General features: G+C 49.1%; 2 protein-coding genes across 5 annotated transcripts in view; both read right to left on the bottom strand.

Moving 5' to 3' along the window:
* The window catches only part of LOC124044151 (cystathionine beta-synthase-like), an 882,911-nt gene that overhangs the window by 75,999 nt on the left and 788,535 nt on the right, over positions 1-18,377 (bottom strand). The window lies entirely within an intron of this gene.
* LOC124044150 (amyloid-beta A4 protein-like) overlaps positions 163-18,377 on the bottom strand; it is a 56,721-nt gene continuing 38,506 nt past the window's right edge. For 2 of the 4 annotated variants that reach the window (XM_046363640.1, XM_046363639.1), the window contains 11 exons: positions 17,509-17,642; positions 17,271-17,345; positions 17,034-17,192; positions 7,052-7,180; positions 6,806-6,905; positions 6,590-6,657; positions 6,327-6,471; positions 6,135-6,188; positions 5,939-6,030; positions 5,040-5,186; positions 163-3,912 (listed from right to left, as the gene is read on the bottom strand). In XM_046363640.1, the coding sequence (XP_046219596.1) occupies positions 3,811-3,912; positions 5,040-5,186; positions 5,939-6,030; positions 6,135-6,188; positions 6,327-6,471; positions 6,590-6,657; positions 6,806-6,905; positions 7,052-7,180; positions 17,034-17,192; positions 17,271-17,345; positions 17,509-17,642 (1,205 nt within the window). In that variant the 3' untranslated portion in view covers positions 163-3,810. The remainder of the gene's footprint in view (positions 3,913-5,039; positions 5,187-5,938; positions 6,031-6,134; positions 6,189-6,326; positions 6,472-6,589; positions 6,658-6,805; positions 6,906-7,051; positions 7,181-17,033; positions 17,193-17,270; positions 17,346-17,508; positions 17,643-18,377) is intronic. The other 2 variants (XR_006840439.1, XR_006840438.1) reach the window with 2 other exon arrangements.

The raw sequence follows: 18,377 nt of genomic DNA, 5'->3' as shown, positions 1-18,377 counted from the left end.
ATAGGCAGAACTGCTCCAGTACACGCAGTCTGCCTATAGGCAGAACTGCTCCAGTGTAATGGTTATGCAGAACTGCACACCACTCAGGTGGGTTCTAATGTTTTTCCTATATGACCAGGATTCAAGCTCTGTCATGACCACACACAGATTCAACACCAGATATTTGTATGTACATTCAACATTTTATTGATGGGAAGTGTAGAAAGTGTTTTCTCAGTCTAAGCAAATGATTTGTATAGGTACACAGAAAAAGTCACAGAATGAACAAATGAAACCACTAACCCCTGGAGATACCCTGTACAAGTATGCTTGATAACACCAAAACATTTACCTGATTTAAGAGCTTCAGTTTGTGTGTAGGGAGGGAGTGTAGTAGTATGTAGATCTGTGGCATAATTGCACAATATGAATGTCACATTCATGTCTATTGGAGGCTCCATTTTGGGTATGGGGAATGTCTCGTCTACTACGGCCTCAATACTGATCCCAGATCTGGGGTGCTTTCAGCTCGGCGAAACATTCAGAATGTTGCAGATGGAAATGTAACACAAAACTACCTGACAGAATGACACCTGTTCCACATTACACATGTATATCTGAAAGTCCTGTGCAGAGTTGCTCCTTTCTGAACAGTGTCCCTGTATTTTGCCTCACGCACTTTGTCCCGAGATCAATATAACTAGTCTGAGATCAGTATTTCTTTAGCCTCTGCTTTTAAAGCCAGGATGTCTGAGACATGAGAGATTTGACAAAACAAGCAAGAGGGGGATATCCACCACAGAACAAGAACAGTTCTTATCTTTCCTTGGTTGTTTGATACATGTACATCAATAAGGGATCATAGCTTTCACCTGGTCAGTCTATGTCATGGAAAAATAGTGTATGTTCTGTGTGAGACATTGTGGAGGGAATAAGTGTTTGATGATTAGAATGTACAAATCTGACACGCCCAATCCCCCCCCTCTCTCTCAATTCAACATAGTTCACACACCAAGCCGACAGCATGGATAGAGGAGCAGGGCTGGTAGTGGGGGTTGAGGTCTATGGGATAGACAAGAGGAAAGGAGAGATCGAAAGAGAGCCTGAAAGCCTGAGAAAGAAAACATAATAATGATATCCGTTTCCATGAATGATTTTCACAGACTATATAGGAATGAGGAAAGAGGGTGGAATGCTGAGATTTCTGGAATGATGAATGGAGCTGAAACAATTCCTCGTCGTGGAATATTTAAGAGACATAAACCAACAAACAGAGCAGTAACACCAGTAACACCCAGACTAAATGAAACAGATCGACTTCCTTTCAGATACTATTACACGTCATTATATTAGCTACATGTAGATAGAGATAATTGGGTTCATGTAGGTAACAGAGCGAGGAAGGGGCTGGAAACAAAGGAGAGCACAGGTTCTGTTTAAAGATTGTCACAGTGACAACAAAGCGGACCAGATTCTAAATAGTTTTTTTTCTACTCTCTTCTTCATATCACAAGATCACAAAGAAGACACAGAAAATGTACAATCCTGCTAAAAGTCTATATGAGAGGCCCAGTCCTGCGACAGGAGCCAGCTTCTCTACGTATATCTGGCATCAATATCACCATGCACTACATATAGTTACAGCTAGTTTTTTCTGCCTTATTTCAATACATTACGCACAAAATAAAAACATTCAATATTTCTTTGCCTTTTACATATTTCTGATGTATTAGTTATATATTTTTGTTTTTTATACATTTTTCTGGAAAAAAAACCTGAAACGCTTGTGGTATAATCCCACAGAGAGGAGCTCAGGGCAGACTGAGCCCCTCCTCCCTTGTGGTATAATCCCACAGAGAGGAGCTCAGGGCAGACTGAGCCCCCCCTCCCTTGTGGTATAATCCCACAGAGAGGAGCTCAGGGCAGACTGAGCCCCTCCTCCCTTGTGGTATAATCCCACAGAGAGGAGCTCAGGGCAGACTGAGCCCCTTCTCCCTTGTGGTATAATCCCACAGAGAGGAGCTCAGGGCAGACTGAGCCCCTCTTCCCTTGTGGTATAATCCCACAGAGAGGAGCTCAGGCCAGACTGAGCCCCTCTTCCCTTGTGGTATAATCCCACAGAGAGGAGCTCAGGGCAGACTGAGCCCCCCCTCCCTTGTGGTATAATCCCACAGAGAGGAGCTCAGGGCAGACTGAGCCCCTCCTCCCTTGTGGTATAATCCCACAGAGAGGAGCTCAGGGCAGACTGAGCCCCTCCTCCCTTGTGGTATAATCCCACAGAGAGGAGCTCAGGGCAGACTGAGCCCCTCTTCCCTTGTGGTATAATCCCACAGAGAGGAGCTCAGGCCAGACTGAGCCCCTCCTCCCTTGTGGTAAAAACCTCACAGAGAGGAGCTCAGGGCAGACTGAGCCCCTCCTCCCTTGTGGTATAATCCCACAGAGTGGAGCTCAGGGCAGACTGAGCCCCTCCTCCCTTGTGGTAAAAACCTCACAGAGAGGAGCTCAGGGCAGACTGAGCCCCTCCTCCCTTCGCTAGTGTTAAGAGCTGTTATGTCATCACTAAACACAGCACAGCTGTCATCTGAGAGAGAGGGAGGGGAGAAGAGTGCTTGGGAGAGATGGAAGGGGAGGGGAGAGTGCGTCAGAGTGAGTGAGGAAGAGGCAGGAAGATTGCAGGGATATTTGGGGCCTCTGTTTCACCTTCTTAGACCTGCGAGTGCTATCCTGAGGGGGAGGGCTCACCCACAGATAGACGGACAGATGAATCAATCAATGAGCTTCTCTGTTCTATACAAACACTACAGGATATTATAGAAAAATATGCAGGTGAATGAGGATATCCTTGTCTGACCGATAGCAGCTATGAATGTTGATGTTCTGCACTTTACGAGGAAAGGATGAAGGGTGAGTGTGGCTAGGTTGTATTTCAGCCCCCAGCTCCTTGGCACCACCCCTGGATAGCTGGAAGTAATATGACTACAACTATTTCAAACCCAATTCATTCTAGATTTTTCTGGCACTTCAGTCATACTGGTTTTACCTACTCAGTCCTTTCAGATCCATTGACAGCAATAGAGTAAGAAGGGTTTATGGACCAAAATGGTACGGGCCCTAGATGTGAGGGGTTTATGGACCAAAATGGAACGGAACCTAGCTTTGAGGGGTTTATGGACCAAAATGGAACAGGCCCTAGGTGTGAGGGGTTTATGGACCAAAATGGTACGGGCCCTAGGTGTGAGGGGTTTATGGACCAAAATGGAACAGGCCCTAGGTGTGAGGGGTTTATGGACCAAAATGGAACGGGCCCTAGGTGTGAGGGGTTTATGGACCAAAATGGAACGGGCCCTAGGTGTGAGGGGTTTATGGACCAAAATGGAACGGGCCCTAGCTTTGAGGGGTTTATGGACCAAAATGGAACGGGCCCTAGGTGTGAGGGGTTTATGGACCAAAATGGAACGGGCCCTAGGTGTGAGGGGTTTATGGACCAAAATGGAACGGGCCCTAGGTGTGAGGGGTTTATGGACCAAAATGGAACGGGCCCTAGGTGTGAGGGGTTTATGGACCAAAATGGAACGGGCCCTAGGTGTGAGGGGTTTATGGACCAAAATGGAACAGGCCCTAGGTGTGAGGGGTTTATGGACCAAAATGGAACAGGCCCTAGGTGTGAGGGGTTTATGGACCAAAATGGAACGGGCCCTAGGTGTGAGGGGTTTATGGACCAAAATGGAACAGGCCCTAGGTGTGAGGGGTTTATGGACCAAAATGGAACGGGCCCTAGGTGTGAGGGGTTAAAGGAAGTTCAGGGTCTGGGAGGGGTCAACGGGTAGCTCCTTAGTTCTGCATCTGTTCGAAGAACTTGTAGGTGGGGTTCTCATAGCCATTCTGCTGCATCTTGGACAGGTGACGCTCCTCTGGGGTCACTGCAGCATCCACCTGCAACACACACACCAGGTTAACACACAGGTACAGAACACCAACACACACACACCAGGTTAACACACAGGTACAGAACACCAACACACACACACCAGGTTAACACACAGGTACAGAACACCAACACACACACACCAGGTTAACACACAGGTACAGAACACCAACACACACACCAGGTTAACACACAGGTACAGAACACCAACACACACACACCAGGTTAACACACAGGTACAGAACACCAACACACACACACCACGTTAACACACAGGTACAGAACACCAACACACACACACACCAGGTTAACACACAGGTACAGAACACCAACACACACACACCAGGTTAACACACAGGTACAGAACACCAACACACACACAGGTACAGAACACCAACACACACACAGGTACAGAACACCAACACACACACAGGTACAGAACACCAACACACACACAGGTACAGAACACCAACACACACACAGGTACAGAACACCAACACACACACAGGTACAGAACACCAACACACACACCAGGTTAACACACAGGTACAGAACACCAACACACACACCAGGTTAACACACAGGTACAGAACACCAACACACACACAGGTACAGAACACCAACACACACACAGGTACAGAACACCAACACACACACCAGGTTAACACACAGGTACAGAACACCAACACACACACAGGTACAGAACACCAACACACACACAGGTACAGAACACCAACACACACACCAGGTTAACACACAGGTACAGAACACCAACACACACACCAGGTTAACACACAGGTACAGAACACCAACACACACACAGGTACAGAACACCAACACACACACAGGTACAGAACACCAACACACACACCAGGTTAACACACAGGTACAGAACACCAACACACACACAGGTACAGAACACCAACACACACACCAGGTTAACACACAGGTACAGAACACCAACACACACACCAGGTTAACACACAGGTACAGAACACCAACACACACACAGGTACAGAACACCAACACCAGGTTACACACACACACACACACACACACACACACACACACACACACACACACACACACACACACACACACACAACACCAACACGCAGGCACAGAAAACACTCACCTCAATGATTCCGTGGTGGATGGAGGTATACTGCTTCTTCCTCAGCATAATCAGAGAGATGATGATGACTGTCGCTATGACAACCCCGCCCACCATCAGGCCGATGATGGCACCCTTGTTGGAGCCCACATCCTCAGCAAAGAACACCTGGTAATAATCAATACAACACATATCAATCAACCTGGAGGTGTTCAGTGTTTCTGCAGTTATATACTGTATATTGTGAAGGCAACATTATTTAACAGTCTCAAATGCAAATGTTCCCATCATAAACATGTGAACTTGGGCTACTGAGCCAGTTTGTGATACTCATGTACCAGTGTATACTGTAGGTAATTTACTGGGTGTTCCTGTACCAGTGTATACTGTAGGTAATTTACTGGGTGTTCCTGTACCAGTTTGTGATACATATATATATGAATATGTACCAGTGTATACTGTAGGTAATTTACTGGGTGTTCCTGTACCAGTTTGTGATACATATATATATGAATATGTACCAGTGTATACTGTAGGTAATTTACTGGGTGTTCCTGTACCAGTTTGTGATACATATATATATGAATATGTACCAGTGTATACTGTAGGTAATTTACTGGGTGTTCCTGTACCAGTTTGTGATACATATATATATGAATATGTACCAGTGTATACTGTAGGTAATTTACTGGGTGTTCCTGTACCAGTTTGTGATACATATATATATGAATATGTACCAGTGTATACTGTAGGTAATTTACTGGGTGTTCCTGTACCAGTTTGTGATACATATATATATGAATATGTACCAGTGTATACTGTAGGTAATTTACTGGGTGTTCCTGTACCAGTTTGTGATACATATATATATGAATATGTACCAGTGTACACTGTAGGTAATTTACTGGGTGTTGCCGTACCAGTTTTTGATGATGCACTTCATAGCTGGCGCTTTGTCGCTCCTCCTTCTCTACCCGCACCTCAGGAACCTCCTCAGGCTTCAGAGCAGACACTGGGCACAGTGAGGGACAGCATCCAAAACATCATCAAAGAGACCTACACTAGCATAACCCAAACATGCCAATACAGTAGAAGCACAATCATATACACACTTACCAGGCCGAGTGGGCAGACCTCTATCTGGGACTGGACGAGCATCAACAGGATCAACTGTTTTAACAGAGGAAACACTCACGGACTAAAAGCTTTAGACCGATTTCATGGATAATGCATGTGTATTGCTGTGGTTTCGTTAGGCTGTGTGTTAAGGCTGGTTGTGAGAGTGTGTGTTGTGTGTGTGTGTGTTACCGTGGTTGTCAGTGTTGGGCTGATTGAAGCTCTCTGGGTGGATGAAGCCCAGTCGATCCAGGCCCATGCCAGGGTCCAGAGGGGCAGAGCTGTAAGCCTGGTCGGGCATCAGGGCATCGTTTCCATAGCTCACCCTGCCATCACTCTACAAACACAGGATACACATTACTGACTTTCTATCTGTGTGTGGGTTTGTGAGATAGGAGAGATTGTACTATTTTTATGAGCAAGAGTGTGCGTGCCTGTGTATGTGTGAAACTCACCCTCCCATCGCTCTGCAGAGATGAGACTTGCTGAGACAGCTCTGACTGAACCCTCTGCATCAGAACAGCTACACACAGACAGAGAGAGAGAGGCAGAAAGGAAAAAGCATAATCTGTACAATATCTCAGTAATAACACAGCCCAGCACGACACAGTGTATAGACTGAATAATATCATGACACGGCAGTATATGGGAAGGTGTAGGGCGACACTCACAAACTTGGTCTTGGATTTCATTGGTCACGCTGGGCACCTTGTAGAGCAGCCCCAGGGATTGGTTCATCCTCTCGTCAATCACACGCAGGTGGGTCATCACCTAGAGGCCAGAAGGGCAAAGTTCAGAGGTCAAAGGAGTTACACAGGACACAGAGTGGATGTAGGGGCTTGTGGGTAGTGTAGGGTGGTTGAACGGTGAGCTTAGGGGTTTGTGCGTAGTGTAGTGTATTATAGTGGTTGGGGTACCTGGGGTCGGATCTGAGCAGCCTTTTTGGGGTCCACCATGCGGACGTGCTCGTAGTGTTTCAGGGTGTGTTGTCTGTCCTTCTGTTCTGCACGGACATACTTCTTCAACAGGCCAAGCACCTGACGAGGCTGAGAGACAGAGAGAGACAAGGGAATGAGGTACAGAGAGACGGGGGGGATGAGACACAGAGAGAGAGAGACGGGGGGATGGGACACAGAGAGAGAGAGAGACAGGGGGATGGGACACAGAGAGAGAGACGGGGGATGGGACAAAGAGAGAGAGAAGGGGGATGGGACAAAGAGAGAGAGACGGGGGATGGGACAAAGAGAGAGAGAGACAGGGGGATGAGACACAGAGAGAGAGACGGGGGATGGGACACAGAGAGAGACGGGGGGATGGGACACAGAGAGAGAGAGACAGGGGGATGGGACACAGAGAGAGACAGGGGGATGGGACACAGAGAGAGAGAGACGGGGGGGATTGAACACAGAGAGAGAGAGAGAGAGGGGGGATGGGACACAGAGAGAGAGAGAGAGAGAGAGAGAGGGGGATGGGACACAGAGAGAGAGAGAGAGAGAGAGAGAGACGGGGGGATGGGACACAGAGAGAGAGAGAGACGGGGGGATGGGACACAGAGAGAGAGAGACGGGGGGATGGGACACAGAGAGAGAGAGACGGGGGGATGGGACACAGAGAGAGAGAGACGGGGGGATGGGACACACAGAGAGAGAGACGGTGGGATGGGACACAGAGACAGGGGGACAGAGACAGGGGGATAGAGACGGGGATGAGGGACAGAGAGAGAGAGACGGTGGGGATGGGACAGAGAGAGAGAGACGGTGGGGATGGGACAGAGAGAGAGAGACGGTGGGGATGGGACAGAGAGAGAGAGACGGTGGGGATGGGACAGAGATAAAGAGACGGTGGGGATGGGACACAGAGAGAGAGACGGTGGTGATGGGACACAGAGAGAGAGACGGTGGGGATGGGACAGAGAGAGAGAGACGGTGGGGATGGGACAGAGATAAAGAGACGGTGGGGATGGGACACAGAGAGAGAGACGGTGGTGATGGGACACAGAGAGAGAGACGGTGGGGATGGGACACAGAGAGAGAGACGGTGGGGATGGGACACAGAGAGAGAGACGGTGGGGATGGGACACAGAGAGAGAGACGGTGGGGATGGGACAGAGAGAGAGAGACGGTGGGGATGGGACAGAGATAAAGAGACGGTGGGGATGGGACACAGAGAGAGAGACGGTGGTGATGGGACACAGAGAGAGAGACGATGGGGATGGGACACAGAGAGAGAGACGGTGGGGATGGGACACAGAGAGAGAGACGGTGGGGATGGGACACAGAGAGAGCGAGACGGGGGATGGGACACAGAGAGAGCGAGACGGGGGGATGGGACAAAGAGAGAGCGAGACGGGGGATGGGACAAAGAGAGAGCGAGACGGGGGGATGGGACAAAGAGAGAGCGAGACGGGGGATGGGACAAAGAGAGAGCGAGACGGGGGATGGGACAAAGAGAGAGCGAGACGGGGGGATGGGACAAAGAGAGAGCAAGACGGGACACAGAGACAGGAGGGATGGGACACAGAGACAGGAGGGATGGGACACAGAGACAGGAGGGATGGGACACAGAGACAGGAGGGATGGGACACAGAGACAGGAGGGATGGGACACAGAGACAGGAGGGATGGGACACAGAGACAGGAGGGATGGGACACAGAGACAGGAGGGATGGGACACAGAGACAGGGGGACAGAGACAGGGGGATAGAGACAGGGGGATGAGGGACAGAGACAGGGGAGGGGAACAGAGACAGGGGGTGAGGGACAGAGACAGGGGGGGTGAGGGACAGAGACAGGGGGACAGAGACAGGAGGGATGGGACACAGAGACAGCGGGGGGGGGACAGAGACAGGGGGTGAGGGACAGAGACAGGGGGGGTGAGGGACAGAGACAGGGGGGGTGAGGGACAGAGACAGGGGGGGTGAGGGACAGAGACAGGGGGGGGGGGTGAGGGACAGAGACAGGGGGTGAGGGACAGAGACAGGGGGTGAGGGACAGAGACAGGGGGTGAGGGACAGAGACAGGGGGATGAGGGACAGAGACAGGGGGATGAGGGACAGAGACAGGGGGGTGAGGGACAGAGACAGGGGGTGAGGGACAGAGACAGGGGGTGAGGGACAGAGACAGGGGGTGAGGGACAGAGACAGGGGGTGAGGGACAGAGACAGGGGGTGAGGGACAGAGACAGAGACACAAAAAGTGTGTGCTTCATCTACCATAATAGCATCGCTATCCCAAAGAAAGGTAACATAGAACAACGTTTTAAACCACGCAAAACCCAGGAAAGAGATTTTCCAGCAAAGACTGACTTACAAAGAAGAAAGGAACAAGAACAAAACAACCAACTGGCAGCGCAGCAGTCAACTTTCACAAGGCCTGTGACCAACTGGCAGCGCAGCAGTCAACTTTCACAAGGCCTGTGACCAACTGGCAGCGCAGCAGTCAACTTTCACAAGGCCTGTGACCAACTGGCAGCGCAGCAGTCAACTTTCACAAGGCCTGTGACCAACTGGCAGCGCAGCAGTCAACTTTCACAAGGCCTGTGACCAACTGGCAGCGCAGCAGTCAACTTTCACAAGGCCTGTGACCAAAGGGCAGCGCAGCAGTCAACTTTCACAAGGCCTGTGACCAAAGGGCAGCGCAGCAGTCAACTTTCACAAGGCCTGTGACCAAAGGGCAGCGCAGCAGTCAACTTTCACAAGGCCTGTGACCAAAGGGCAGCGCAGCAGTCAACTTTCACAAGGCCTGTGACCAAAGGGCAGCGCAGCAGTCAACTTTCACAAGGCCTGTGACCAACTGGCAGCGCAGCAGTCAACTTTCACAAGGCCTGTGACCAAAGGGAGGCGGCAACCATAGCCTCTTGTCGTGCGAGTAGTGCCCTCAGACCAGTGTTATTGCTAAGTATAAACAGTTGTTGAAAGATGGGGAGATGATCAAGGAAGCATTTATTGAGACTGCAGACTCACTGTTTGGGGATTTTAAAAATAAGGCTGAAATTATGGCTGCCATCAATTACATTCAGACAAGAAGATGTGAGGGAATAGCAGAGAACCTTGAGGATCAACTAAAGAAGGATACTGACAACTGAGTGTTATTCCCTCCAGTTTGACCAGTCCACAGATAATGGTAGATGTGGCAGTTATGCATTTCATCAGAATAGAACAGAACAAAAAAAGAAACCTCTCACTGTCAACTGCGTTTATTTTCAGCAAACTTAACGTTCGTAAATATTTGTATGAACATAAGATTCAACAACTGAGACAAACTGAACAAGTTCCACAGACATGTGACTAACAAAAATGGAATAATGTATCCCTGAACAAAGGGAGGGTCAAAAGTAACAGTCAGTATCTGGTGTGGCCACCAGCTGCATTAAGTACTGCAGTGCATCTCCTCCTCATGGACTGTACCAGACTTGCCAGTTCTTGCTGTGAGATGTTACCCCACTCGTCCACCAAGGCACCTGCAAGTTCCCAGACATTTCTGGGGGGAATGGCCTTAGCCCTCACCCTCCAATCCAAAAGATCCCAAACGTGCTCAATGGGAGAGAGATCGGGCTCTTCGCTGGCCATGGCAGAACACTGACATTTCTGTCTTGCAGGAAATCACACACAGAACGAGCAGGATGGCTGGTGGCATTGTCATGCTGGAGGGTCATGTCAGGATGAGCCTGCAGGAAGGGTACCACATGAGGGAGGAGGATGCCTTCCCTGTAACGCACAGCGTTGAGATTGCCTGCATTGACAACAAGCTCAGTCCGATGATGCTGTGACACACCGCCCCAGACCATGACGGACCCTCCATCTCCAAATCGATCCCGCTCCAGAGTACAGGCCTCGGTGTAACGCTCATTCCTTCAACGGTAAACGAGAATCTGACCATCACCCCTGGTGAGACAAAACCGCAACTCGTCAGTGAAGAGTGCTTTTTGCCATTCCTGTCTGGTCCAGTGACGGAGTGTTTGTGCCCATAGGCGACGTTGTTGCCGGTGATATCTGGTGAGGACCTGCCTTACAACAGGCCTACAAGCCCTCAGTCCAGCCTCTCTCAGCCTATTGTGGACAGTCTGAGCACTGGAGGGATTATGCATTCCTGGTGTAACTTGGGCAGTTGTTGTTGCCATCCTGTACCTGTCCCGCAGGTGTGATGTTCGGATGTACCGATCCTGTGCAAGTGTTGTTACACATGGTCTGCCACTGTGAGGACGATCAGCTGTCCATCCTGTCTCCCTGTAGCGCTGTCTTAGGCGTCTCACAGTATGGACATTACAATTTATTCCACAGGATTTTTACAAATGATCTGTGAAAGACAGGGTCCTGAAAAAGGGAAGTTTCTTTTTTTGCTGAGTTTATTTGACAACATGAGTACAAACGAGGAACTACTCGCCATTTTGCCACTGAAAGGACATACAAGGGAGTTAGCAAACTCCATAAAAGCTTGAAAGATGTCTATCAAATTCCAACTGCCCTTTTGTAAGCTTGTTTCCATTACTACCAATGGGCCACCTGCTATAGTAGGCCGCATCAGTGGGTTTGTTGCATTGTGCAAACAAGATGATTCTTTCCTTAGTTATCACTGCATAATTCATCAGTAAGCTTTGTGCGGGAAGATGTTAAACATGAAAGAGGTGATGGATGTTACCATGAAGATTGTGTGTTCTATTCGAGCAAGAAGCCTACAGCAGAGGCTATTTCACGCTCACTTAGAAGAGACTGAAGAGGAGCACACAGACCTGCTGCTGCACACGGATGTGCGGTGGCTGAGCCGAGGTACATTTTTAGGTTGATTCAGTGAGTTGTTGCCTGAAATCATGGAGTTTCTCAAGGTCCCCAAACATGCAGAATATGCACAGCTCGAGGACACACAGTGGCTCCTGGATTGAGCTTTTCTCACTGACATAACTTATATGTTTAATGAATTAAAATGTAGAGCTGCAATGGAAAGGTAAACATGTCATCGACATGATCAGCTCTGTGAACACTTTTAAATGCCAACTACAAGCTGCAACGTAAAGACCTGCATTCAGAACCTGAACGCCAGGGCAAAGATACAGCACAGCCTGACAGTGGACGCTACGTGGAGCAAGTCCAGAGCACCTCATCTGAGTACGACAGTAATTTCACTGACTGCATCACTTGAGCCCGTTGCCACTTATATGTGCTTTCCGTTTGGCACAGACATAAACGTGGAAGTCATTGCCTCCAAAATGGGATCACTTTTTCAGTTGGACACAACTATATGAGAAACTGAAAATGTCACCCTTCAAAATGACATTCAGCTGAAATCCAGGGCAACCACTGAGATGAAGGAAGAGTTCTGGGAGCTACTGCAGAGGAGAAGTATCCCAACATAAGATGTGCTCTCAACTGATCAGCCCTTTTTTGGGTCAACCTACCTCTGTGAGTCTGCATTTTCTCACATGAAGATAATACAGTCCAAGTACAGATCTACTATGAATGATGACCACCTTGTGTCCTGCATGAGACTGGCAACACGCTGCAGCTCTAACTATAAAAAACTACTTGCCTCAACCCAATGCCAAAAGTCACACAAAGGCAGGAAATGAAATTGATTGCACTTGTGTGGAAACTGTGTTATTGGTCCACATTATATTTGGGTATCAAATAGGATTCATAGCAGCAGGTCAATACTCAGTGGTGTGCAGCGTTTCATAGATGTTGTTGGTTGGTTTAGATTTAGAGACTGGTAGATCTCAGACTGGCAAATGAAAAAGTAGATCTGACGTCAAAGAAGGTAGGGCACACCTGGTGTCCTTTCACTCCCTCCTCTCTACATTTTCCTCCTCTGTCTCTGCTGCTAAAGCCACTTTCTACCACGCTAAATTCCAAGCATCTGCCTCTAACCCTAGGAAGCTCTTTGCCACCTTCTCCTCCCTCCTGAATCCTCCGCCCCCTCCCCCCTCCTCCCTCTCTGCAGATGACTTCGTCAACCATTTTGAAAAGAAGGTCGACGACATCCGATCCTCGTTTGCTAAGTCAAACGACACCGCTGGTTCTGCTCACACTGCCCTACCCTGTGCTCTGACCTCTTTCTCCCCTCTCTCTCCAGATGAAATCTCGCGTCTTGTGACGGCCGGCCGCCCAACAACCTGCCCGCTTGACCCTATCCCCTCCTCTCTTCTCCAGACCATTTCCGGAGACCTTCTCCCTTACCTCACCTCGCTCATCAACTCATCCCTGACCGCTGGCTACGTCCCTTCCGTCTTCAAGAGAGCGAGAGTTGCACCCCTTCTGAAAAAACCTACACTCGATCCCTCCGATGTCAACAATTACAGACCAGTATCCCTTCTTTCTTTTCTCTCCAAAACTCTTGAACAGGCCGTCCTTGGCCAGCTCTCCCGCTATCTCTCTCTGAATGACCTTCTTGATCCAAATCAGTCAGGTTTCAAGACTAGTCATTCAACTGAGACTGCTCTCCTCTGTATCACGGAGGCGCTCCGCACTGCTAAAGCTAACTCTCTCTCCTCTGCTCTCATCCTTCTAGATCTGTCGGCTGCCTTCGATACTGTGAACCATCAGATCCTCCTCTCCACCCTCTCAGAGTTGGGCATCTCCGGCGCGGCCCACGCTTGGATTGCGTCCTACCTGACAGGTCGCTCCTACCAGGTGGCGTGGCGTGAATCTGTCTCCTCACCACGCGCTCTCACCACTGGTGTCCCCCAGGGCTCTGTTCTTGGCCCTCTCCTATTCTCGCTATACACCAAGTCACTTGGCTCTGTCATAACCTCACATGGTCTCTCTTATCATTGCTATGCAGACGACACACAATTAATCTTCTCCTTTCCCCCTTCTGATGACCAGGTGGCGAATCGCATCTCTGCATGTCTGGCAGACATATCAGTGTGGATGACGGATCACCACCTCAAGCTGAACCTCGGCAAGACGGAGCTGCTCTTCCTCCCGGGGAAGGACTGCCCGTTCCATGATCTCGCCATCACGGTTGACAACTCCATTGTGTCCTCCTCCCAGAGCGCCAAGAACCTTGGCGTGATCCTGGACAACACCCTGTCGTTCTCAACCAACATCAAGGCGGTGGCCCGTTCCTGTAGGTTCATGCTCTACAACATCCGCAGAGTACGACCCTGCCTCACACAGGAAGCGGCGCAGGTCCTAATCCAGGCACTTGTCATCTCCCGTCTGGATTACTGCAACTCGCTGTTGGCTGGGCTCCCTGCCTGTGCCATTAAACCCCTTCAACTCATCCAGAACGCCGCAGCCCGTCTGGTGTTCAACCTTCCCAAGTTCTCTCACGTCACCCCGCTCCTCCGTTCTCTCCACTGGCTTCCAGTTGAAGCTTGCATCCGCTACAAGACCATGGTGCTTGCCTACGGAGCTGTGAGGGGAACGGCACCTCAGTACCTCCAGGCTCTGATCAGGCCCTACACCCAAACAAGGGCACTGCATTCATCCACCTCTGGCCTGCTCGCCTCCCTACCACTGAGGAAGTACAGCTCCCGCTCAGCCCAGTCAAAACTGTTCGCTGCCCTGGCCCCCCAATGGTGGAACAAACTCCCTCACGATGCCAGGACAGCGGAGTCAATCACCACCTTCCGGAGACACCTGAAACCCCACCTCTTTAAGGAATACCTAGGATAGGATAAGTAATCCCTCTCAACCCCCCCCTAAGTTTTAGATGCACTATTGTTAAGTGACTGTCCCACTGGATGTCATAAGGTGAATGCACCAATTTGTAAGTCGCTCTGGATAAGAGCGTCTGCTAAATGACTTAAATGTAAATGTAAATGTGTACAGTGTGTACTGAGTGTAATATGTGCATTATGCATGGTGAGAGCGTTTATCGATCACAGCAGGTTGATTGCACCTTAATTGGGGAGGACAGGCTCGCGGTAATGACTGGAGCAGAACAAGTGGAATTGTATCAAATACATCAAATTGATTCCATTCGCTCCATTCCAGCTGTTATTAAGAGCCGTCCTCCCCTCAGCAGCCTCCACTGGTGTACAGTGCATTGGGAAAGTATTCAGACTCGTTGACTTTTTCCAAATTGTATTACGTTACAGCCTTATTCTAAAATGGATTAAATATTTTTCTTTCTTCTCATCAATCTACACGTAATACCCCATAATGACAAAGCGAAAACAGTTTTATTTTAAATGTATTAAAAATGGATTGTGCTCAGGTGCATCCTGTTTCCATTGATCTTTCTTGAAATGAACTTCATTGGAGTGGAATTGTATCAAATACATCAAATTGATTCCATTTGCTCCATTCCAGCTGTTATTAAGAGAAAATCTCGTCCAGCTGATATCTCCTCAGCAGCCTCCACTGGTGTACAGTGCATTGGGAAAGTATTTAGACTCGTTGACTTTTTCCAAAAAAAGTGGCCTGGCGGAAGCCACTCCTCAGTAAAATGCACATGACAACCAGCTTGGAGTTTTCTGAAAGGCACCTAAAGGACTCTTGACTATGAGAAACAAGATTCTCTGGTTTGATGAAACCGAGATTGAACTCATTGGCCTGAATACTGAGGTGGTTATTTCTATATTATCAAATGAGAGACAACCTTATCACACAAGTCAGAGTTATACTTAAACTAAATATTTAATCACTTATTAATAAGTGAATGATGTGAGTGCTCTGCAATAACGAGGCTGGTCAACCCAACACTCTTGACTGTTTGGTTGAAAGCCCTGACACACAGAATACAAATATATTTTATAGCAAAGACACACACACACACACACACACACACACACACACACACACACACACACACACACACACACACACACACACACACACACACACACACACACACACACACACACACACACACACACACACACACACACACACACACACCCCTTAGTCTACATGACAAACAACAGATATGAGAAAGGAGTATCCCCCAGCCAGAAAGCATTTGCCGTGAAGACTGTTCTTATTGTACAGAAACCAGAGTTTGGCCCGAGACAAGGTTCCTCTCATCATTATCCATACCTGAGCCATCTCTCCCTGGTACATAAACACCAACTCATTCTATGGAATGCATGCTGTAGGTTTTATCACCAAACCATTCGGAAATCAATTGCCAGCATTGAGCCTCAAAGGCTCCTCTCAGTTCACACTGACACAGATAAGCGAGTACTAATGGAACCCTGTTCTATTGCATAAATGGTAGTATTATAACATCATCTTGTAATTTCTCCACCATAATGCTAAGCGCCACGTCTGAAAGAACCCTTGCACCATCCGTACAGTGAGGCATCGTGGTGGCAGCATCATGCCGTGGGGATGTTTTTCCAGCATCAGGGACTGGAAGACTAGTCAGGATCAAGGGAAAGATGAACGGCGCAAAGTACAGAGAGATTCTTAATGAAAACTTTCTCCAGAGCGCTCCGGACCTCAGACCGGGGTGAAGGTTCACCTTCCAACAGGACAACGACCCTAAGCACACAGCCAAAACAATGGAAGAGTGGCTTCGGGACAAGTCTCTGAATGTCCTTGAGTGGCCCAGGCAGAGCACAGACTTGAACCTGATCAAACATCTCTGGAGAGACTTGAAAATAGCTGTGCAGTGACACTTCCCATCCAAGAGGATCTGCAGAGAAGAATGGGAGAAAAACTCCCCAAATACAGGTGTGCCAAGCTTGTAGCGTCATACCCAAGAAGACCCGAGGCTGCCAAAGATGCTTTAACAATTTACTGAGTAAAGGGTCTGAATACTTATGTAAATGTGATTTTTTTAAATACATTTGCAAAAATGTCTAAAAACCCGTTTTTGCTTTGTTCTTCTGTGGTATTGTGTGTAGATTGATGTGGGGGGAAAAACAATTCAATCCATTTTAGAATAAGGCTATAATGTAACAAAATGTTGAAAAAGTCAAGGGGTCTGAACACTCCCGAATGCACTGTGTATATGTACCCTGGGTGGGTTGGCCTGCAGGGAGCCGAGGTAGTTCTCCAGGGCCATGTGGCGGCGGCTGTTGAGCAGGGCCTCCACCCGAGCCATGTGGGTCTCCACCAGCTGCTGCCTCTCTCCTGCTGCCTCCTGCTCCAGGGCCTCCACCTTCTCCTGGAAGTGCTGCACACAAAAAAATTAACACACACTAGAATGCACTCACACACATACACACACGCACGCACGCACAAGGTAGTGTACCTGGATGACTGCCTTCTTGTCAGCGCGAGGGAGACTCTTGGCTTGTCTCTCTGCTTCCTCCCACTCTCTCATCACCTGGCGAGACACGTCAGTCACACATCAGAGGATTGTGGGTAGTGTAGTGAACTCCCTTATTGTCCATAGTTCACATCAGAGAAGGGACCCCTCTCCCCCATAAGTTCTCCCTCTTTCACAAACACACAGGCTAATTTTCTCTCTCACTCTCATACACACATACCTGAGACATCCTCTCGCGGTGCTTGGCCTCCAGACTCTCCTTGGCCTGCTGGAAGTTGGCGTGTTCGCTGTCGTCTCCGGGAGACTCCAGGTAACGGTCCACCGCGCCAGGGGGGGAGGGGGCCGTGGTGGGCACTGGGAGAGGAGGAAGGGGATTTCCACAAAAGGGTCCAAAGGTAACTGTTTGATCACTCAAAGGTTAAACAGCGGCAAATCCTGCTCCCACATTTCTACCTTATTGTCACTGTAATCTGAAACTATACTAAGACTTTAAGGGTCTGAACACACAGACAGACAGACAGGCCAGGCAGTCAGGTAGAGAGACAGGTCAACCACACAGACAGACCTGGCAGTCAGGTAGAGAGACAGGTCAACCACACAGACAGACCTGGCAGTCAGGTAGAGAGACAGGTCAACCACACAGACAGACCTGGCAGTCAGGTAGAGACAGGTCAACCACACAGACAGACAGGTAGACCTGGCAGTCAGGTAGAGAAACAGGTCAACCACACAGACAGACAGACAGGCCTGGCAGTCAGGTAGAGAGACAGGTCAACCACACAGACAGACCTGGCAGTCAGGTAGAGAGACAGGTCAACCACACAGACAGACCTGGCAGTCAGGTAGAGACAGGTCAACCACACAGACAGACAGGTAGACCTGGCAGTCAGGTAGAGAAACAGGTCAACCACACAGACAGACAGACAGGCCTGGCAGTCAGGTAGAGAGACAGGTCAACCACACAGACAGACCTGGCAGTCAGGTAGAGAGACAAGTCAACCACACAGACAGACCTGGCAGTCAGGTAGAGAGACAGGTCAACCACACAGACAGACCTGGCAGTCAGGTAGAGAGACAGGTCAACCACAC

Source organism: Oncorhynchus gorbuscha, linkage group LG09 (genome assembly GCF_021184085.1).
Source record: "Oncorhynchus gorbuscha isolate QuinsamMale2020 ecotype Even-year linkage group LG09, OgorEven_v1.0, whole genome shotgun sequence".
NCBI lineage: Eukaryota > Metazoa > Chordata > Actinopteri > Salmoniformes > Salmonidae > Oncorhynchus > Oncorhynchus gorbuscha.
The sequence above is the reverse complement of the archived record's forward strand: the minus strand, read 5'-3'. Positions and strand labels throughout refer to the sequence as shown.